This window comes from Odocoileus virginianus, chromosome 13 (genome assembly GCF_023699985.2).
Source record: "Odocoileus virginianus isolate 20LAN1187 ecotype Illinois chromosome 13, Ovbor_1.2, whole genome shotgun sequence".
Taxonomy (NCBI): domain Eukaryota; kingdom Metazoa; phylum Chordata; class Mammalia; order Artiodactyla; family Cervidae; genus Odocoileus; species Odocoileus virginianus.
This window is the reverse complement of record NC_069686.1, coordinates 19,878,389-19,902,415: the sequence shown is the minus strand read 5'-3', so window position 1 is coordinate 19,902,415 and position 24,027 is coordinate 19,878,389. Positions and strand designations below refer to the sequence as shown.

At 37.7% G+C, this 24,027-nt stretch overlaps 1 protein-coding gene across 1 annotated transcript in view; it reads left to right on the top strand.

Annotated features, from left to right (window-relative positions):
• Positions 1–5,026, top strand: part of UBR3 (ubiquitin protein ligase E3 component n-recognin 3) — a 194,818-nt gene extending 189,792 nt beyond the window's left edge. The window contains exons 37-39 of the mRNA XM_070476042.1: positions 1,343–1,552; positions 2,166–2,305; positions 2,613–5,026. Coding sequence (XP_070332143.1) covers positions 1,343–1,552; positions 2,166–2,305; positions 2,613–2,730 — 468 coding nt within the window. The 3' untranslated portion in view covers positions 2,731–5,026. The remainder of the gene's footprint in view (positions 1–1,342; positions 1,553–2,165; positions 2,306–2,612) is intronic.
• Positions 5,027–24,027: the final 19,001 nt, after the last annotated feature.

Here is a 24,027-nt window from a genome sequence, read left to right as displayed (position 1 = left end):
GGTAAGTATCAAGGTCAGTGAGGACAAATTGCTGTTCTTTCCACTGATGGAAGGGTTCCATATTTAATCAACTCATTACAGAATATGCAGTCTTTGGAGTCAAGAGTTGGGCACTGTGTAAGGCAGATAGCATATTGTAAGCACATATATTGTCCTTATCCTTGCTTCCATGGCCACTTTATCCATGAACTTACTGATAAACACCAAGCTGGATATGTGTATAAGATGTATTATGGCTGTCAGTACCGTGAGAAGATCACCAGGTGAATTGCCAACCTCTATAGTTTCTTAAAGTATAGATTCATACTACATTGTATCTGTTTTAAGTGTTAAGGAAGTAGCATTTAGAAAAAACATAAATGCTATTTCCAGTATTTTTATATAACTACAAAAAAATGAACAAAATACCCTTTAGGGAAATTTAACTGATTTGTTATTTTTTTTCATACTTCCTGACAAAATTTATGAAAAGAATTGTAGCCCTAGCACTGACAGATATAAAAGCTCTTAACAGCTTGAGGTGTAAGATTTTTCATCTTCTAGAAAGGAAACTCCAGATAATAAAGTACTGAAATAGAAATTAAATTATAACCATGATCTTCCCCAAAAGAAAAAGCCAGTGAATTGTTTGATCACACTCAGGTCTCCTGCACTGCAGGCGGATTCTTTACCATTTGAGCCACCAAGTGTCCTTTTTTGTATCTAAGAAAGGTTCAAAACTTAGTTTTGAAAGATGTGTAACTGTTTAAAATTACACATCAAGAATATTTAAAAACAAATACATCTGCATATATTTTCCTTGCATCCTTAGTTATATTTCATATTTTTCTTTTAAAATAATAAGAAATTTAAATGTTCTAGGGTGCTTAATCTAAAATTTACATCATGTAGTAATTGAAAAAGCATGAAAGTGTTAGTTGTTCAGTTGTGTCTGAGTGTTTGCGACCCATGGACTGTAGCCCGCCAGGTTCCTCTATCCATGGGATTCTCCAGGCAAGAATACTGGAGTAGATAGCCATTCACTTCTCTTCTCCAGGGGATCTTTCCAACCCAGGGATCAAACCCGAGTCTCTTTATGTCTCCTGCATTGGCAGGCGGGTTCTTTACCACTGGTGCCACAAAGGGACTTAAATTAAAATAGAATATATTAAAATAGAGAATGGTAATTGTTGAAGGACTATTTTAGTCTTTTGTAAAATGGAAATGGCAAGAGTGTTAATTAAAAAAAAGCCACATTCTTGGAGACAGATTTTCTTTAAAAAAGAAAACAGCCTTTAAAAAATATTTTGTATAAGTAACTTAAATACATAGGACTAATGAATATTTTTGAATAATGTTTTAGGCATTGCTTATCCAAGAGTCAAAATGGAAATTGCCACACCTTCTACAGTTGCCTGAAAATTATAACACCATTTTCCAGTACTACCACAGAAAAACCTGTAGTGTCTGCACCAAGGTTCCTAAAGACCCTGCTGTTTGCCTTGTTTGTGGTACTTTTGTATGCCTGAAAGGACTTTGCTGCAAGCAACAAAGTTACTGTGAATGTGTATTGGTAAGCAAGAGTAAAGAGTATAAAATTTATGGAAGCTCAAATCTCATATCACATGGAAATGTGGTGTGTATTACATACAATGCAGTGTGTATTACATACAAAAATATGGTCAAACCAACTTCAAATTTAACTATTATTTGAGTTAAATACATGATACATATAAGGATCTTGATTTTGTTGTTGTTTTACATCCTGTAGAAGGGTAAAAACAAAACACCACCACCACCACCCACCTAAGGTTTTTTATGGGTAAAACCTTTCGTAAGCGCAGCTGCAGTTCCTCTCCCTACTCCCCTCTCTTGCCCTTTAATGGAATATATGCTTAGATGTTATGCGGTGGAACAACCGTTAGATATGCTGTTATAGACACTAGACTCAATGAATTAGTTTTAGGTTAGCTCTTAATTGAGTTCCTAGATAATCCTTATCCAAATTCTTCCTAATGTATTGTTAGTAAAGGATTAAGAATGAAACTATAAGTTTAATTTAGATGAAATCTTATTTTAAAAAATTTAAATGTTTCTATTAATTAAGAAGACAAGGCATTATTCATTTTCTTTTCTTGTGAAGTCCATTTGATTATGAAGTCCATTCACATTTTTTTATTTTTTAGCATTCTCAGAACTGTGGTGCTGGAACAGGGATTTTCCTTTTGATCAATGCATCAGTGATTATCATCATTCGAGGCCACCGCTTCTGCCTCTGGGGTTCTGTGTATTTGGATGCTCATGGAGAGGAAGACCGAGATCTTAGGTTAGATGTTCATGGATATATCCTCGTGTTTTATTCAACTTTGGCCAGTAAGAATAATGTGCCATTCCTGGCTTTGTAATTGTGTTGATAATAGTAATTACTCTTTATATTAAGAAATTCTGGCAGTCATTAATTTAGAGTTGTTTCTATGTGGGGGGATATTTTCCCCATTACAATGTTAAGGAAATGTGAAATAAACCAATTTCCTAGGTGAGATTTTTGCCATAGAGAATCTATTTTTTAAAACATGTGTGAAAGCTTCATTGTATTATATTATTTTAATGCTTTTTTTTTTCTTTCATTTTAGGCGAGGCAAGCCTCTCTACATTTGTAAAGAAAGATACAAAGTTCTTGAACAACAGTGGATTTCTCATACTTTTGATCACATCAATAAAAGATGGGGTCCACATTACAATGGGCTGTGACTTACCACCTTGGCATTTCATTATATCATTTTCATTAAGAATTTATCAACAATAAGCTTTAACTTAATTTGGGGGATTAACGCTTTTGCTGAGGGAAAAAAAGAAAACATACATTTTAAAGCCTTTCCAAAATTAGGTGCTTGGTAATCACATTAATGGTATAATAATTTTTTTTTTTTTGAAGTATCTGGAGAGCATAACAAGTAACAAGTTAAACCATTCTTTAGTGGTCCTTTTTTGTTTAAGTCCACAATTAATAAGAAGCACAACTTGTTGACAAAATCATTTTAAAATGATTCTCCCAACAGTGCATATCTGCTTTTCATTGATATTTAGAGTGGATGTGATTTATTTAAGGTTTTACTGCTTCTTTATATCTGTGTTTTAATTTGCATCTGCTAAACATAATGCATCCTTTCCCTCTGCCATTCTTGTGTTGATTTGAGATTTTTGCTGTATGTAATTAGAAAAAAATGTAAAACATGATTTATGTGAAATATTGTATAGTAAAAGTTGGTCTAATAGTAGAACTTTACAATTTTTTCTTATTGTGAGGAACCTGTTAAAAGTTTAAGGCTTTGCTGAAAACTTAATTCATTCTCAGGAATTTCATAAATATTCTCCCCAGGTAAATAACTGAAATAGTTGTAAAATAAGTAGATAGCTGCTGTTAATATAATACAGTACTTTTAGGGGGGCATTTGTGTGGTTGGGGGAGTCCCTAAAAATCAAAATTTGCCATTTCACTTGGATAACTTACTTGAGATAATAGCAAATAGATTTTATTATAAAATCAGAAGTTTTAAGAACATACACATGGCAGATTTTGATTCTGTGCATGCCCACCTTTTATTACCAATCAAGTTTTTGTTTAAATGATGGGATTGGAAAAAAGCTCCGATTTCCCCACAAATGGAGCATAGTTTTGGAACTTTCCTTATCAGCTCAAGAGGTTCATCTGTATTGTATTTGTGCAGTGTAATCATTGTTATTTCTGCTTGGATTCCTAAAAGGGAAAAAAAAACGGCTCAGTGGTGATGATCCTCGTGAGTGAACTGTACACCTGCATTCTTGTTTGAAGCTGCTGTGAAAAGCGGTTTATGTTTGTAGGGTTTTTAAGTCAGTAAGAATGGAAATGATTGAGCTAAAACCCACTCTGTACTTACAGAAGGAAGATTACAGAAAAGCATGTTATATATTGCTGCCACGATTTTTCTTCCAAATGATTCAATAATTTGATGATTATTTAATATATATAGTGCTATCAAGCAATTCCTGGTACTTTGGACTTCCATGGCTTGTTATATAAAATTACATTTTTATGTGTAAAAATAAACTGAAAAACATCTAATGGTAAAATAAAATCACAGATCTGTGTTCTAAAAATTGTTGAATGACATGATACTACAGGATATAAAAATGGACTTTAAATGATGGCCTTGCATTAAAATAGAACAGAACAGTAAATATTCAAATATGTTCAAAAAATCAAAAGATTACCTATGGACCTACAATAAAACACATGGAAATAGCTTGCTATTTTTATATACATTTCCAAGATATTAAGGTAACTTTCTGAAAGACTAGAATGATTCTGTTTAATTAAGTAGCTGTCCTTTCCAACACATTGCTACTTTTTAAAATACTGTATCATAAGTTCAGCCTGTCTTACTTTTTGCATTGGTCATTATGGATACCAGACCATTTGTAAGTGTGGTTGAAGAACAAAATGCTAATTTACATCTCTAGTAAATACTGTTACAGGATTCATGAACTTGGGTAATTCTACAGTTTGAAACTCTGATGCTATATATACATGGTATAATGTATTCAGACTTTGATTACTGCATATTTAAAATGGAATGTTTTATGGTTGTGCATATGGATGTGAAGTGAAAATATTAGCCTTAACATTAAAATTTGGGTATTTGATAGTGTTTATTTTGATATTGGTGAATTAGTCACCAGTAAAATTTTAAAAAGCACTTGGTTGAAAATTGTACTTGAATTACATACATGCATGCTGCTAAACTAGAACTTTAATTTTTCCCCCATAACTTTTATAAGTCCCATTTATAAACCCACTTTTAAAAATAACAGGTCCAAGTTAGAGTGATGTGTGTATATTATTCAAAAAAATGTCCTGGTGTGATATCTTGTATGAATCATCATTTAAATACAGTACATTACTGTAGAAGCTAAATCAATCTTTATAATTAAGCAGAAATTACAAAACTAGGATAATCAACATTGTAAGATATGTTAATAAAAGCCTACTGTCACTTGGTTTGTGAAAGGTCCTTAACATGCTTATTCTTACATGTTTTTATTTTTTCAAAGATATTGGCCATAATATATGTGAGTGAGCATAAATGAAAAGATCAAAGCATAACATAGCTAATAGTTGCGGTAAGGTGGAGTTAATATAAAGGGTTTGCTTTTCCATTAACCTTTTATTTACAGAGCTAGTTCCCGTTCCTTCTTTGTCTCCTAACTAACATAAAGCCTTTGCTAAGTGCTGTATGTTTGTTTAGAAGCAGGAAATGGGTGAAAGGAGAGGAAATGGATTTTTGGAGAAGCAAATGGATGTGCACATCTAAAGAACACTGCTGTGGTCCCTGTTGCTCCCTGAACATCCCCAACTAGACTTTAGGAATCTAAAGTGCTTTAGTTTAGTTGAGTCACTCAGTCATGTCCGACATTTGTGATCCCATTGACTGCAACATGCCAGGCCTCCCTGTCCATCACCAACTCCTGGAGTTACTCAAACTCATGTCCTTGAGTTAGTGATGCCATCCAGCCATCTCTTCCTCTGTCGTCCCCTTCTCCTCCTGCCTTTAATCTTTCCCAGCATCAGGGTCTTTTCCATTGAGTCAGTTCTTCGCATCAGGTGGCCAAAATACTGGAGTTTCAGCTTCAACATCAGTCCTTCCAATGAATGCTTAGGACTGATCTCCTTTAGGATGGACTGGTTGGATCTGCTTGCAGTCCAAGGGACTATCAAGAGTCCTCTATAACACCACAGTTCAAAAGCATCAATTCTTCAGTGCTCAGCTTTCTTTATAGTCCAACTCTCACATCCATACATGACTACTGGAAAAACCATAGCTTTGACTAGATGGACTTTTGTTGGCAAAGTAATGTCTCTGCTTTTTAATATACGTTCTAGGTTGGTCATAACTGTTCTTCCTGTGAGTAAGCGTCTTTTAATTTCATGGCTGCAGTCACCATCTGCAGTGATTTTGGAGCCCCCCAAAATAAAGTCTCTCGCTGTTTGCACTATTTCCCCATCTATTTGCCATAAAGTGATGGGAGCAGATGCCATGATCTTAGCTTTCTGAATGTTGAGTTTAAGCCAACTTTTTCACTCTCCTCTTTCACTTTCATCAAGAGGCTTTTTAGTTTTTCTCTTTCTGCCATAAAGGAGGTGTCATTTGCATACCTGAGGTTATTGATATTTCTCCCAGCAATCTTGATTCCAGCTTGTGCTTCATCCAGTCCAGCATTTCTTAAGATATTCTCTGCAGATAAGTTAAATAAGCAGGGTGACAATAGACAGCCTTGATGTACTCCTTTCCCTATTTGGAACCAGTCTGTTGTTCCATGTCCAGTTCTAACTGTTGTTTCTTGACCTGCATACAGATTTCTCAGGCAGGTCAGGTGGTCTGGTATTCCCATCTCTTTAAGAATTAATTTTCCACAGTTTGTTGTGATCTACACATTCAAAGGCTTTGGCATAGTCAATAAAGCAGAAATAGATGTTTTACTGGAACACTGTTGCTTTTTCGATGATCCAACATGTTGGCAATGTGATCTCTGGTTCCTCTGCCTTTTCTAAAACCAGCTTGAACATCTGGAAGTTCACGGTTCACGTCTTGCTGAAGCCTGGCTTGAAGAAGAGCATTACTTTCCTAGCGTGTGAGATGAGTGCAATTGTGCGGTAGTTTGAGCATTCTTTGGCATTGCTTTTCTTAGGGATTGGAGTGAAAACAGACCTTTTCCAATCCTGTGGCCACTGCTGCATTTTCCAAATTTGCTGGCATATTGAGTACAGCATTTTCACAGCATCATCTTTTAGGATTTGAAATAGCTCAGCTGAAATGTCATCACATCCACTAGCTTTGTTTGTAGTGATTCTTCTTAAGGCCTACTTGACTTCACATTCCAGGATTTCTGGCTCTAGGTGAGTGATCACACCATCGTGATTATCTGGGTCATGAAGATCTTTTTTGTATAGTTCTTCTGTGTACTTTTTTGTATAGTTCTTCTTTCTTGCCACCTCTTCTTAATGTCTTTTGCTTCTGTTAGGTCCGTACTCTTTCTGTCCTTTATTGTGCCCATCTTTGCATGAAATGTTCCCTTGGTATCTCTAAGGTTCTTGAAGAGATCTCTAGTCTTTCCTAATCTGCTGTTTTCCTCTATTTCTTTACGTTGATCACTGAGGAAAGTTTTTTTTTTTTAATTTATTTATTTTTGTTGGAGGCTATTTACTTTACAGTATTGTAAATACCAACGTATGGTTTTTGCCATACATTGATATGGAATCAGCCATGGGTGTACATGTGTTCCCCATCCTGAATCCCCTTCCCACCTCCCTCCCCATCCCCTCCCTCAGGGTCATCCCACTGCACCAGCCCTGAGCACCTTGTCTCATGTATCAAACCTGGATGGGCGATCTGTTTCATATATGATAACATACATGTTTCATTGCTATTCTCTCAGATCATCCCACCCTCGCCTTCTCCCACAGAGTCCAAAAGACTGTTCTATACATCTGTCTCTTTTGCTGTCTCACATATAGGGTTATCATTACCATCTTTCTAAATTCCATATATATGTGTTAGTATACTGTGTTGGTGTTTTTCTTTCTGGCTTACTTCACTCTGTATAATAGGCTTCAGTTTTCATCCACCTCGTTAGAACTGATTGAAATGTATTCTTTTTAATGGCTGAGTAATATTCCATGGTGTATATGTACCACAGCTTTCTTATCCATTCGTCTGCTGACGGGCATCTAGGTTGCTTCCTTGTCCTGGCTATGATAAACAGTGCTGCTGTGAACACTGGGGTACATGTGTCTCTTTCAATTCTGGTTTTGAGGAAGGCTTTCTTACCTTTCTTTGCTATTCTTTGGAACTGCATTCAAATGGGTATATCTTTCCTTTTCTCCTTTGCTTTTGGCTTCTATTCTTTTCTCGGCTATTTGTAAGCCCTCCTCAGACAGCCATTTTGCCTTTTTGCATGTGGGGTGGGGGGGGGGCGGCGGCGGATGGTCTTGATCCCTGCCTGCTGTACAGGATCATGAACCTCCATCCATAGTTCTTCAGGCACTCTGTCTATCAGACCCAATCCCTTGAATTTATTTGTCACTTCCACTATATAATCATAAGGGGTTTGATTTAGGTCATACCTGAATGGTCTAGTGGTTTTCCCCATTTTCTTCAATTTAAGTCTGAATTTGGCAATAAGGAGTTCATGATCTGAGCCACAGTCAGCTCCCAGTCTTGTTTTTGCTGACTGTATAGAACTTCTCCATCTTTGGCTGCAAAGAATACAATCAGTCTGATTTCGGTGTCGACCACCTGGTGATGTCCACGTGTAGAGTCTTCTCTTGTGTTGTTGGAAGAGGTATTTGCTATGACCAGTGCGTTGTCTAGGCAGAACTCTATTAGCCCTTGTCCTGCTTCATTCTGTACTCCAAGGCCAAATTTTCCTGTTATTCCAGCTATTTCTTGACTTCCTACTTTTGCATTCCAGTCCCCTATAATGAATGAAAAGGACATCTTTTGGGGGTTTTCTAGAAAGTCTTGTAGGTCTTCATAGAACCGTTCAACCTCAGCTTCTTCAGCATTACTGGTCGAGGCATAGACTTGGATTACTGTGATATTGAATGGTTTGCCTTGGAAACAGTGATCATTCTGTCATTTTTGAGATTGCATCCAAGTACTGCGTTTCAGACTGTTCTGTTGACTATGATGGATATTCCATTTCTTCTAAGGGATTCTTGCCTGCAGTAGTAGATATAATGGTCATCTGAGTTAAATTCACCTAGCTAGTCCATTTTAGTTTGCTGATTCCTAAAATATCAATGTTCACTCTATCTCTTGTTTGACCACTTCCAATTTGCCTTGATTCATGGACCTGAGATTCCAGGTTCCTATGCAATATTGCTTTTTACAGCATCAGACTTTACTTCCATCACCTGTCATGTCCACAACTGGGTGTTGTGGTTTGGCTCTCTCTTCACTCTTTGTGGAGTCCACTGATCTCTAGTAACATATTGGTCACCTACCGACCTGGGGGCTTCATCTTTTAGTGTCCTATCTTTTTGCCTTTTCATATTGTTCATGGGGTTCTCAAGGCAAGAATACTGAAGTGGTTTGCCATTCGCTTCTCCAGTGGACCACGTTTTGTCAGAACTCTCCACCATGACCTGTCCCATCTTGGGTGGCCCTACACATCATGGCTCATAGTTTTATTGAGTTAGACAAGGCTGTGGTCCATGTTTTCCAATTGGTTAGTTTTCTGTGATTGTGGTTTTCAGTCTGTCTGCCCTCTAATAGAGGATAAGAGGCTTATGGAAGCTTCCTGATGGGAGAGACAGACTGAGGGGGAAACTGGGTCTTGTTCTGATGGGTGGGGTCATGCTCAGTAAATCCTTAATCCAGTTTTCTGTTGAAGGGCGGGGCTGTATTTCCTCCCTGTTATTTCCTCCTACCTGAGGCTTAACTATGGTGGAGGTAGTGAAGATAATGATGATGAAGTGCTTTAGGATAATGTTTATTTTGATTAAGCTGTCAGTTCAGTCTCTCAGCCCATCCAGCTCTTTGCGACCTCATGAACCACTGCACGCCAGGCCTCCCTGTCCATCACCAACTCCCGGAGTTTACCCAAACTCATGTCCATTGAGTTGGTGATGCTATCTAACCATCTCATCCTCTGTTGTCCTCTTCCCCTCCTGCCTTCAGTCTTTCCCAACATCAGGGTCTTTGCACATGAGTAAGCTCTTCGCATCAGGTGGTCAAAATATTGGAGTTTCAGCTTCAACATCAGTCCTTCCAATGAACACCCAGGACTGATTTCCTTTAGGATGGACTGGTTGGATCTCCTTGCAGTCCAAGGGACTCTCAAGAGTCTTCTTCAACACCACAGTTCAAAAGCATCAATTCTTTGGCACTCAGCTTTCTTCACAGTCCAACTCTTACATCCATACATGACTACTGGAAAAAGCATAGCCTTGACTAGATGGAGCTTTGTTGACAAAGTAATGTCTCTGTTTTTTAATATGCTGTCTAGCTTGGTCATAACTTTCCTTCCAAGGAATAAGCATCTTTTAATTTCATGGCTGCAGTCACCATCTGCAGTGATTTTGGAGCCCTCCCCCCCCCCCAAATAAAGTCAGCCACTGTTTCCACTATTTCCCCATCTATTTGCCATGAAATGATGGGAGCAGATGCCATGATCTTAGCTTTCTGAATGTTGAGCTTTAAGCCAACTTTTTCACTCTCCTCTTTCACTTTCATCAAGAGGTTCTTTAGTTCTTCTTCACTTTCTGCCATAAGGGTGCTGTCATCTGCATATCTGAGATTATTGATATTTCTCCCAGCAATCTTGATTCCAGCTTGTGCTTCATCCAGCCCAGTGTTTCTCATGATGTACTCTGCATATAAGTGAAATAAACAGGGTGACAATAGACAGCCTTGATGTACTCCTCTTCCTATTTGGAACCAGTCTGTTGTTCCATGTCCAGTTCTAACTGTTGCTTCCTGACCTGCATCCAGGTTTCTCAAGAGGCAGGTCAGGTGGTCTGCAATCTCAAAAACGACAGAATGATTTCTGTTTGTTTCCAAGGCAAACCATTCAATATCACAGTAATCCAAGTCTATGCCCCAGACAGTAACGCTGAAGAAGCTGAAGTTGAACGGTTCTATGAAGACCTAGAAGACCTTCTAGAACTAACACCCCAAAAAGGTGTCCTTTTCATTATAGGGGACTGGAATGCAAAAGTAGGAAGTCAAGAAATAGCTGGAGTAAGAGGAAAACTTGGCCTTGGAGTACAGAATGAAGCAGGGCAAAGGCTAATAAGAGTTTTGCCAAGAGAACGCACTGGTCAGAGCAAACACCTCTTCCAACAACACAAGAGAAGACTCTCCACATGAACATCACTGGATGGTCAACACCGAAATCAGACTGATTATATTCTTTGCAGCCGAAGATGGAGAAGCTCTATACAGTCAGCAAAAACAAGACCAGGAGCTGACTGTGGCTCAGATCATGAATTCCTTATTGCCAAATTCAGACTTAAAATGAAGAAAATGGGGAAAACCACTAGACCATTCAGGTATGACCTAAATGAAATCCCTTATGATTATACAGTGGAAGTGAGAAATAGATTTAAGGGACTAGATCTGATAGAGTGCCTGATGAACTATGGATGGAGGTTTGTGACATTGCTTGAGCTGTACCTTGTTTGAATTGAGTCGTTGCCCCTGCTCCTCCATCCTGTAGCTCACCCATCAGTTATCTGCTAGGAATCCGTTTGTGTTCACAAACCTTTTTTCTGTTTTATGTATTTTGATATTTATTGATTTCTGTGACTTAGATGCTAACTGAAAGCACCAAAGGCTTGGAGGTTGCAATAGTTTTCAAGGAGATGTGGCCGAAGGGTTTCTGTAACAGCTCCAGGATTTTAACTGCTGTCAAATTCCTGTTGTTGACTTGTAGTTGAGGTCATGTTAACAACAACAAATAAAATATAGTATTAACCACTAGAACCAAAACACAAAGATATTCACTGGTGGTTGTGCCCGACACTTGATGGTTAATGGGATTCATCACTAGACTTGTGACTGCCTCAGCCCCATTTACAGCACATAATTGTTTCCTCTAAGTTTGTGATCTGGCTGGATGATACCAAGCACTACTTAGTTCCTCAGGGGTGAGTTGAATGGCAACATGATCACTTCTCTGTTCATGGCACTTCAAGCTCTTAATAGTAAGGTAGATTAACTATGGGAGAACTGTGTTTACCGTCCTAGTTTACAGTGCTCAACTAGCAATGGACTGAAAGTGACTTCAATTGATGCAACACAATGAGAAAGCATAATCGGACATTATATAGAGCTGCCTTTGTGTGAGTTAAATCAATGTAAGATGCAGCCATACCAAAAATTGATGCAGCTGAGCCCAAGATCAGGCTAGAGAAGTGGAGTCAAGAGCACAAATAAAAGCTCACGGGGAAGGAGAAAGGACAAGAGAAATGAAAAAGTCTAGAGCAAAGAGGAGTCTAATCGGATTACCTCTCATCAATGCAGAGGAGCAGAATAAGACTTGGTAGTGAACAGGTCTAGTGTATCTGGGGGCTTGAGGTAAATGATAAATGTTTAGATATAAGGTAGGGGAGAATGGGCTAGAGATAGAGGTGCCACAGAAATCATACTGAGAGCTCAGTCAGTTAGAAGCCATGACATTCAAATGGAGGCAGTTAGAAAGGTTCTTTGATTTTATAGTGGCCCCTGAGATAAACAGGGCTTTTCTCTCATATGATCTGTTTATATTTATGTAATACATTTTAATGCAACAGCTACATTGGTCAGACATACTAGAAACCATAAAAAAGCATCAAGAACTAAAATGTACATCATACACTTGTATATGTATGTGTGTGTGTATTTTACAAAGAGGTGGAAAAATAAAAGTCGTGTCCAACTCTTTGTGACCCCATGGAGTGTAGCCCGCCAGGGATTCTCCAGGCAAGAATGCTGGAGTGGGTTGCCATTCCCTTCTCCAGGGAATCTTCCCAACCCAGGGATCCAACCCGGTTCTCTTGTATCACAGAGTTAAAAAGTCCTCTTATTAAAAAAAATCAATACAATGGGGTTTTTAGTATACACGTGAAGAATGAATTATCATCTGCAAGATGATAGGACCAGATTAAAAGGGAGAAAAGAGGCCAATCAGGAGGAAGGAAAAAAAGTGAAATCCTAGAAGAAAGGATATTTTAAGAGAAACTAGTAAACATTAAGTGCTGTGGAGAGATTAAGTCACATACAAGCTACAAAAGAACTTGTATTTTGTACTAACTGATATCTTTGATGAGTATAGCTTTGGTAAACTGGTAGCTGCAGAAGTCAAGATGTGGCTTCTGGAGGTGAAGAAATAGAAAACTGACAATGAAGTGAAGGAGTAGGACATCATTTTCTGACTCCCCAGCCTGTCTAAGGACTTACCTGTGTCTGCAGGATACCTGGTTGTGTTTGCATCAAAATTTACTTCCAGTTGGTTTTTGTTTTTATTAAGATGGTGTGTTACTATTTGAGCTTAAATCATAAAATCAGCAGACCTGGGTTTGAATTACCTCTCTTTATCTCAATATATTAGTTAGGAATGTGCCCTTTTTCTAACAACAAAAACCCTGGCTAAGCCATGGCTTGAAGAAGGAAAAGCTTTATTCGTTTCAAGTAAAAGGAACTCTGAAGGTGGCAGACCAGGAAGGGGCATCTGCACAAGGAAATCACTGTGGATCTAGGCCCCTCCTGTTTTTCTTTTCTACACTGTTGGAGTGTGTCATTCAACCTCATGGCTACTGTGAGGCTGAAAGCAAGATGACTGCTAACTGTGTTTTCCTTGCAGGGAAAAAGGCTGAAAGCTTCTCCTAAACCTTTGTCCTTTGTTTAGCAAGAAAAGTCCTCTCCCAACAGACTTTACGTATATCTCATTAGTCTGTACTGTCAGATGGCCACAACCAAGTGCAAAGAAACCTGTGAAGGGAAATGTTTTAGCTTTTGATCCTCTATGCTAGAGGAATGCAAGGGAGAAAAGCAGATTGTGCGTGGCTTTTTGATAGCTAGCTGAGCACCTGCCACATTGGTTTCTCATCTGTGCAAGGAAGACAGTAGCTAATACTATGATTAAATGAACACAGACACTTAATAGATTCTAGTAGTGGCAGGTTAAATGATTCAGACTATATTAGTTGTCTATTGCTGTGTAACAAATTACCCAAAAGATAAATGCAGTAAAACAGTGTTCATTACATCACAGTTCTGTGAATCAGAAACCCAGGAGAAGCTTCGCTGAGTAGTTCTGGCTCAGAGTGTCAGGGGCTACAGTTCAGGTGTCAGCCAGGAAAGCAGTACATCCGAGGCTTGCATCATATGGATACTCTAAAGGAATCAAAATTATGTAACCTTCTCTCCAAGCTTCTCTTCTATGATATTTGGGTTTTTTAAGCTTATGTATTTTTAAAATGACCTTTGCATTCTTCAGATCAATGCCCTTTAGTTTTAGTTTTTCTAAAGGGGATATCCATGGTGAACAACTACATAGAGATAATGCCATCACCTTGGAGACGCAGATCTATACATATTTGTTGCTTGCCTAAAATGGATGTTATAGGTAAGCAATTTCTCCTAAATGTTCTTGTTTATTTAAAGGAATAGTTGCTTCAAAGAAATTACTTTCTAATTTCCCTCCGTTAATCCAATCAAGCTCTGTAAAGATGCAAACCTATAATTCTCATCTATGATATTTTTACCATACAATAACTCTGCTGTTAAAAAAATTTATCACACATAATTTGTTTCTTTGTAATATGATGTAATATTCTTTGTAAGATGATTAAACAGTAGGGTTCTCTCGGATTTGTGGGGAAATTAAACTCTTGGCTCAATGTCTTTTCTCCTACTTGTTGCTTATTTTATAGAGGAAAATAAGCAAGACTGCATGGTAGCTAGCAGGTCTGTCTCCCATTACACATGTTTATGAGCATTTTCCCAACCCTCTTTTGTAGCTCACTGATACTTAGTCTGGGAGGTTGGGGGAATTTTTACAGCACAAAGATGCTTTATCACTGGAGTTTCACCAATCCCATGGTTCTTTTTACCAGCTCCACTAGAGGGCACAGGAGAGTGAGCGCTAGATCAAAACCCTGAGTTGCTGGAAAAGGAAAGCAAAGCCTGTGAACCAGTTATCCTTGTGATGGAGAAAAGCATCTGTGAAAAGTATTTGCTCCTGTTGCATATAATCTGAAATGGATGAATAGAGTTGAGTGAGAGTGTCCCCACTGGTCAGTATTTTGACAAAATAGATGGGAGAACATTTGAAAATGTGAGTGCAATTTGAACAAATGTCTCTAAGGTAAAGTTGATTGTGTTACTACTATTTGTGTTCATTAGCAAGTTACACACACACACACACACACACACATACACACACACTACCCTCCTCCCCTGACAGGAATCCTTGTTGATCATTCTACTTCCTTTTTTTTCTCTCTCTCTGAAAATACTTCCTTAGTGATGTCAGTTTTCAGCCAGTTTGTGGCTATAGTTATAATCCTCTGGGTTCTTTTGATATACTTTTCTCCAATCAATATTATGCATTTTATCCAAGAAACATTTTAACAGCCTGATGTTCATAAAGCTTCACCTTAGTATTAGGTATGATATAGAGTGGTGAATTGAGTGACTGTGAGGGACATTGTGCTTGGCAATTTGTCTACATTAGTTCTTACAGCAACCCTTTTGGACAGACATTATATCCCCATTTTACTGATGAAGAAATCAGGCTGAAAGGCTGATTGATGCAATATCTTACAGTCAGTAAAGGGACTGGAATTCAAATGCTAGTTTAAAACTGTCTTTAGTATTTTGCAATATCAAAAATGATTCAGGTGGCCACTGGCCACAATGTTAAAAATGTGCACGAATCATATTTCTAGGCAGACTTAAATAATTGTTACAATGAAGTGCCATGGGAATGCCAAGAAGGATTCATTCCATCTGAGAAATCAAAGAAGGCTCAACTAAGAAGATGGCTTTAAAAGTGACCTTGAAGGATGCATAGGATTTTATTAAACAGGTAAAAGGGGTTGGGGCCTTCCAGGCTGATAAAGCACAACAGAAGCAAAGGCAGTTAGCTGTAGGGCACACGCTATATCTGGGGAGTGAAGTCCTTTAAATGCCAAAAGGAGTTTCCCATTAGAAGTGGAGTAGGTGTCTGATTAGGGGAGTGGTTTGTTCCATTTGGAGGTTTGAGGGAAAGAGTGCTGCGTGGCACTGTGGAGGAGGGATAAAATCATTGATTTAGTGGTCCATCTGAGAGATAATCAGGATCTGAGGGAAATGGAAAGAAAACTAAGAAACTGCCAAAAGGTGCTCTAAAGCCCAATCTATTGGATACTGGAGTGAAGGACGTGGGAATTGAGTTACTGAGGCTTCTAAACTCTTACATTTTAAAAATTACTTTAAATTACTTATTTTTTAAAGCTATTAAATTACTGAGTGGGTAATGATTCTAGTCACAACAATAGGGAGCATGGTGGGGGACACTTTTTGTTGGCATGTAGGGTTGAGTTCAGGCCAGTTCTGGGGTACCATGGAGTTACCTTATGGTAACTTGTCTGGAGCTTGGGATGCAAACCTGGAATGATTTCTGTGAGGCCATGAGAAGACACCGTGGACGAGGGCCGAGTGGTGGGAACACTTCCATTTACAGGGAATGGTGGGGTCTGGTGACTGTGGGGTGCGTGGTGGTACTCGTTAGATTAGCAAGTCACTGTCACTGACAGGGACTAAGGAGCTTGAGGACCGCAACTCGTCTCTTAGTGAGCAGGGGCCAGAGAGGAGTGTCTGGGCCGGAGTGGGGCAGACGCAGAGTAGAAGATGAGGAAGGCTCTGCAGGAGATCTGGGGGCGACGGTGCAGGAAATTAAAACCTCTTTCTGCTTAAGAGCTCTGCCTCTCACGGGAGCCACCAGCAGATGGGGGAGGTCCCCAGCCAAGATTCCCTGACACTGGAAATTTTGGCTTATTGGCAATTAAGTCTTCTTCCACCTTCTTCACACCCACCTCCCTGGGTGTGCTCCCCAGACAAGGCTTTTAATTCACTCTTTATTTACCGTTCGTTATCTTTCTTTAAAGCAAGCTCTGACTACAAAGGATAGCAAGAGGGAGATCTTTGTGGTGATGGAATAGTTCTGTATTTGTAGTAGCAGTTACACAAATCCACATTAGGTAAGGTGACACCCACACGTTTACCAGTTTGTTTCCTAGTATTGATATCATACTATTGTTTGGGGTGAAGGATAGTGGGTTGTCTCTGTACTAGCTTTGCAACTTCTTGTAATTCTCTATTTTTTAAAGCAAGTGATTCTGTTCAGTCCATCTATCTTTGATATCTTTGTTTTAGACCTATTGCCAACAAATTTGAGGCCCTTCTCAATACCCCTTAGTTGTGTTTAAGCATCAACCTTGAAGTTTTTTTTTTTTTTTTTTAATTCCTTGGATTTAGTTCTGTTTGCTTCCAGATCTGACTGGCTAGCCTCCAACTCTAATAATAGTCTATCTCCCACCATTATACTTATTTTACTATTTTGAAAAAGAAAAATATATGATCAAAAAGATATACTTGCATATGTCCAAATATATAAGTTTATAGGACAGTGGTTCATCAGTTAATGGGCTTAAGAATGACTAGATGGGCTTTTTTTTTTTTTTTCATTCACCCATCCACCATGCTTATGTAGGTTCTATGTTCTTGTTATTCTGTCCAAAAGATCCTTACTCAGACAATCTTCCACCTTTTACTGTAAGAAAAGTAAAATAGTAACAGAAATAACTGCCCCAAGATGATTCAACCAGTGAATTGTTAGGCCAAAGGTGAAATTAAGTCTTTCAGATCTTTCAACTGTAACTGTTTACCAAATTAGCCACTTAAAAAAAAGAGCTCACTAATACTTTAAGGACCAAATGAAAACCAGACAGTGTGCCTGAAAGAAGTATCAGGCATTTCTATATTCTCTGTGGGGATTGATGATAGGAAGTAGGATACAGTATTACAGAGGTGTTTCATGTATTTATTTATGTTAAAGCAATGTGTATTTATTGAGGGCCTTAAATGCAAGACCTTGTGTTAGCTGTTCCTGGGAAAACAAAGAAGTAAAATGTCCATGTTCTCAAGGAGGTTATACTGTGGTTGGTGAAACATTAATTTTCCTCTAAACAGTAATTAGCAATGCAATTATAGTATGAATTACAAATGGCTAGTATAGTAAAAACAGACAACTATAAATGTAGCATAGTAAAAAATAAACTTTAAAAACTTCCTAGGATTGGAGAACTGATATTGAGAAATATAGACCTTGAAGGAGGAGAAAGGGAACAAGAGATATTTAATACAAGAGAGGATAGGTAAGTGGAAGACTAATGTTCTCAATCTCCTAGGAGGAAAAAGAAAGTAATTGTTAAAAGCACAGATGTTTCTTCTGCTTACTTTGGAGTTAATTTACTCTTCTTTTTCTAGTTTCCTAGGATGGAAACTTAAATTATCAATTTTAGATCTTTCTTCTTTTCTAATAAACAGTCAATGCTATAAATTTCTTTCTAAGCACTGCTTTTGCTGTGTCCCAGAAGTTTTGATAAGTTGTGTTTCCATTTTCTTTAGTTCAAAATACTTTAAAATTTCACTTGAGACTTATCTGAATAATGTGTTACTTAGAAATGTGTTGTTTAATTTCCACATATTTTGGGATTTTCTGATTGTCTTTCTGTTACTGCTTTCTAGTTTAATTCCCTGGGGTCTGAGGGAAACCTTGTATGATTTCTGGTCTTTTACAATTGTTGAAGTGTGTTTTATGGCCCAGAATGTGGTCTGTCTTGGTAAATGTTCCATAGGAGCTTGAGTAGAGTGTGTCTTCTGCTGTGGTTGGATGCAGCAGTTTGAGATGTCAGTTATAGCCAGTTGATCAGTGGTGTTGAGTTCAGCTGTGTCCTGACTCTCTGCTTGCTGGTCCTGTCTGTATCTGAGAGAGGGGAGTTGAAGTTTCCAGCTATGATAGTGTGTTCGACCATTTCTCCTTGCAATTCTACTAGTTTTTTTGTTTATCTACTGTTAGGCCCAACACATTAAAAATTGTTACATCTTCTTAAAGCATTGACCCCTTTATCATCACATAATGCTCTTCTTTATCCCTGATCTCTTTCCTTAGTTTGAAAACTGCTCTGTCTGAAATTAGTATAGCTACTCCAGCTTTCTTTTCATTAGTGTTAGCATGGCATCTTCTCCTCCATTTACTTTTAATCTACACATCTTTGTATTTAAGGTGAGTATCTGGTAGACAATTTATAGGTAGACGGGTTGTGTTTTCTGATCCAGTCTGACAGTCCCTTTAAATTGGTTCATTTAGACCATTGGCATTCAAAGTGATCATTGATATAACTGGATTAATATTTACCATATTTGTTACCATTTCTATTTGTTGACCTTGTTCTTTATTACTATGTTTGTCTTCCATCCTTCCTGTTTTTTGTGGTTTTAATTGAGCATTTGCTATGACTCTATTTTTTTTCCTTTCTTAGTGTATCAGTTATCCTTCTTTTTAAAAAAATTCTTTAAAAAATGATTGCCCTAGAGTTTGCAATATACATTTACAATTAATCCAAGTCCATTCTCAAATACCATTTACCATTTTATGGGTGGTATGTGTACCTTATATTAACAAAACCATCCTAATTCCTTCCTGCCACCCCATGTACCATTGCTGTCATTCTTCACTTATATGTAAGTATACAAAAGCCTGTGTGTGTATAAAATCTAATACACATTGTTGCTATTATTATTTTGAACACTGTTTTCTGTTAGCTCAATTAAGAAGCATAAAAATTTTAATTTTATCTTCACTTATCCCTTCTTTGAAGTTCATCCTTTCATTATATAAATCTAAGTTTCTGACCTGTGTTATTTTTCTAAAGAACTTCTTTTGACATTTTGGGCAAGGCAGGTTTACTAGACAACAAATTTCTCTTTGTTTGTTTGAGAAAGTATTTCTCCTTCACTTTTGAAAAATAATTTGACAAGATACAGAGTTCTAGGCTGATGGTTTGTTTTTGTGTCTTCCTTTCAACACTAAACATTTCACTCCATTCTCTTCTTGCTTGAATGGTTTCTGAGGAGGAGTTAGAGGTTAATTCTTACCTTTGCTCCTCTATAGATAAAGGTTTTTTCCCTTCTGGCTTCTTTCAGGATTTTTCCTTTATGTTTAATTTTCTGTAATTTCTGAAGACGATATGCCTTGGTGTAGTTTCTTTGTTTTGTTTGTTGGCATTTGGCATTTATCATGCTTGGTGTTCTTAAGCTTATTGGATCTGTGGTTTGGAGTCTGATACTAATTTGAAGAAATTCTCAATCATTATTGTTTGAGATATTTCCTCTCTTCCTTTCTTTCCTTCTCCCTCTTGTACCCCATTGTGTGTATGTTTCACCTTTTGTAAAATGTCCCACAGTCCTGGATGGTCCTGTCTTTTTCCTCAGTCTTTATTCTCTTTGCTTTCTGGCTTTTGAGGATTCTATTGCTATATCCTCTAGCTCAGAGTTTCTTTCCAACTGTATCCAGTCTATTAAATGCCTATCATTGCTGGTTGTTTTTTTTTTTTTCAATCTCTAGCATTTCTTTTTGGTGCTTTCATATTGTGTGTGTGTTTTCATCTTTTATATCATTTTTTTCTTGATAGCCAGACATAATGTATTTGGTTAAAAGAAGTAAAGTAAACAGGTGTAAGTAATGTGGTGGTGAGATATTGGGGGAGGGGAAGCACTCTAGTCCTGTGATTAGGTTTCAGTCTTTCATCAAGCCTGTGCCTTTCAGCTATGGACTTCACAAGTGTTTCTTTAGTTTTTTTTTTTTTTTTTTCCTCCCCCATGAGGTAGGACAGGATGGCATAGAGCTGGCTGGAGCTGGGTATTTCCCTTCCCCTGGTCTTAGACTCTGAAAATACCCCAGCAGATGAGGCTCTGGTAACTAGTCTCACTTGTTGGGGCTTTCCCAATGGTTCGGCAGGTAAAGAACCGCCTGCAATGCAGGAGACACAGGAGACGCGGGTTCGATCCTTGAGTGGGGAAGATCCATTGGAGGAGGAAATGACAACCTACTCCAGTATTCTTGCCTGGAGAATCCCATGGACTGAGGACCCTAGCGGGCTACAACTCAAAGAGTCACAAAGATTCGGAGAGGACTGAACACCTAAGCAGCACGCAAAGGACTTGTTAAAGAGGATAGAGTACTGCAGCACATTTCAAAATAGTTCCTCTTCCTCTTCCCCTGCCAACCGTATGAGGGATTTTTCTCCGGTAGTTCCGGTGGGAACCAGGTCAAACTCCTGGAGGTAAGTCTCACAGTACTGTGGGCCCCCCGTAACCAGGTCCCATTGGAGTTTCAACTCTCAGCGTTGTGGTCCACGCTGAGCCTCCAGCAGTTGTCAATTGCATTCAGGTTTTCCTACTCCCGCTCTGGCGCTCGCAGGTGTTTCCACTGGTGCGTCTCAGTTTGCGGCTCTCCGTCTTTGCTCCTCTCTTTGGTCTTGGAGACAGCAGTTTGCCGTATGTCCTCCCCTGTCTTATGGATCCAAGAAAGTTGGTTTCTCAGTCTGCTAGCTTTTTACTTCTTAGGACCGAGTGGATACTTCAAACTCCTTAATTGTGGAAACGGAAACCAGAAGTCCCAGAGGATAGCTTTTTGAATGGAAAAATATTCTAATTAGCTATTTCATCATGGGTGAGTTATACAGAGTCTCTGGTCTCAGTTTTCTAGTCTATAAAATGAATGTTTTATAGCCACGGATTTCTGGGCTTATTGTGAGGATTAAATAAGTTAGAATGGAGACACTCTTGATGTTTTAGATGCTGCAAATATTTTCCTACATTTGATTATCTGTTCGTTTCCTTTGAATTTTGCCCATAGTGTTATTCATGGGAGAGAAATGCTTAATTTTAATGTCCAAATTATCAACTGTTTACTTTGTGCTTTGGGGAGGACTTATTTAAATCAGTTGAAGGTACTTAGAAGCCTAATGTGAAAAGGGGAAAAGATATGAATAGGCAATTCACAAAACCAATTGGCCTAGATGAGTAATACCTCTATGAAAGAAATAACCTCACTGACAATCAAGTATCTACAAAGTAAAAGCATGATGAGATACTTTTTCTAAACTGGTGTTCTGGCAGTACCTTGTTATTTAGTCAATAAGTTGTATCCTTTGCTTTTGTGACTAGATGGACTGTAGCCCATCAGGTCCTCTGTCCATAGGAGTTCCCAGGCAAGGATAGTGGACCGGGTTGCCGTTTCCTTCTTCAGGGGATCTTCCCAAACCAGGAATGGAACCTGCATCTCCTGCATTTGCAGGCAGATTCTTTACCACAGAGCCATCAGGGAAGCCTAGCAAAGAGCAGTATGCATAATTTATAACCCAGCTATACCCACCCTGGATGTTTATTACGGAGAATCATTTTGCATAGGACATAGGTATAAGGTTTTCAGTGTGATTTTTGTTGTTATCCATCACAGAAGTAGTAGATAAAAATTGAGAAAGTTCTGTAGCATCCAGAAATAATTATAAGCGTACACCATTAGGGAGAGGATTGTTCAAAACCATGGTGTTGGGTAAAAAAATAATATTTATGATACAATCATTTATATAATTTAAAAATGTATACACTCAAAAATATACAACTTTTCCAGCTTTATTCAGCATGATTGACATATAGTAAAAATTATGTATATATTTATGGTGTACAATGTGATGTTTTGATATAGGTATACATTGTGAAATGATTAGTGATAGTTGATGTCATTGATGGGTAATAAGGTGAGGGAAATATGGGTTAGGGTGAGGAAAATTTCATGAAGCTAAAAGATTTTATGGAGATATAGTGATCTTTATAAATTAGGTAAGGTTAAATTAAACCAACATATTTCTCAGATCATTCTGGTTAATGCCAGAGGCAAACTGTAGTTTCAAAATGCAGTTTTACAAATGTCTCAACAAATGATAGTCCTCTGTATTTTCTCTTTATGTTTATCATTACTATTAAAAATTGAAGTTGAGTGTACATTCAGAGAAGTACACAATTTGTAGTTGTTTATTTTAGTGAATTATCACAAAGTAGGTATATCACCATCCAAGTCAAGAAATGGAATAATACCTTAGAAACCAAAAATCCTCCTGGGTCCTGCCCCAGATGTCACATCCTTTCTCCCCCAGACCTGTTGTCTTCTAACACCATGGCTTAGTTTTGTCTGTTTTTGAATTTTAAAACTTTTAGATGTCTTTGTATAGTAGAAGTTTGAAAAACAACCTAAGACTGGATATTATACTTGTACTTGAGATTTTATTTTGTAAATAGTATTTTTTAAAAAATTAGTTTCCAGTTCTTTGCTAATATATAAAAGTTTAATTGTTTTGTGTGTGTTGGTCTTGTGACCTGTCAGACTCATTTCAGTTCTAGGAGCTTTTTGTAGCTTTCTCAGATTCTTCCATAAGGACAATTGTAATGTCTGTGAATGGGGACATTTTCTTCCTTTCTAACTTGTCAGCTTTTTATTACTTTTTATAGCCTCATTGCAGTAGCTACAATGTCAAGTGTGATATTGAATAGGAATGGTAAGAGCAGACATCCTTAACCTTCCCTTGTTCTTGATCTAAGGAGAGAGAATTCAGCCTTCACCACTAGGTATGATGTTAGGCAGAGGTCTTTATTGTAGACATCCTTTAGAAGTTCCTTTCTCTTTCTAGTCTGCTGAAACTTTTAATCGTGAATAGATATAAAATTTTGTTACATTCCTTTTCTGCCTCAATTGGTACTGCCTTTATGAATGTTGATAGAATGGATTACAGTGATTGATTTTTGATTATTAAAGCCAGTCTTGTATTTCTAGGATAAATCCCATTTGGTGATGGTGTATTAACATTATTTTTTTTATATTGCTGAATTTGATTAATATTTCACTGAAGATTTTGTGTGTATGTTTATGAGATGTGTTAGTCTATACTCTTGTACTGTTGTCGGGTTTTGATATCAGTAGTTCTAGTGTGGTAAAGTAAGTTGTAAAGTATTCCTTCCTTTTCTGTTTTCTGGAACAACATTGTGTAGAGTTTGTACTATTTATTCCTTAAGTATTTGGTGGAATTTACCAGTGAAACAGTCTGGGCCTGGGAATTTCTTTTTCAGAACATTTTAACTGTGGATTGAATTTATTTGTTTTAAGATTACATAGGTTATTTATTTCATTTGGGGTGAGTTTTGATAGTTTTTTTTAAGTTGGTTCATTTGATCTAATTTTTAAAATTTTTGAGCACTGAGATTTTCATAGTATTCACTCATTATCCTATCCATGCATAATGGACTCTATAGTGATATACCCTCATTCCTGATATTGGAAATTTGTGTCTTTTATCTTTTTTTCAGTCTTTCAAGATGTGCAGAAATTTTATTGTTATTTTCAAAGAACTAGCTTTTGGTTTTG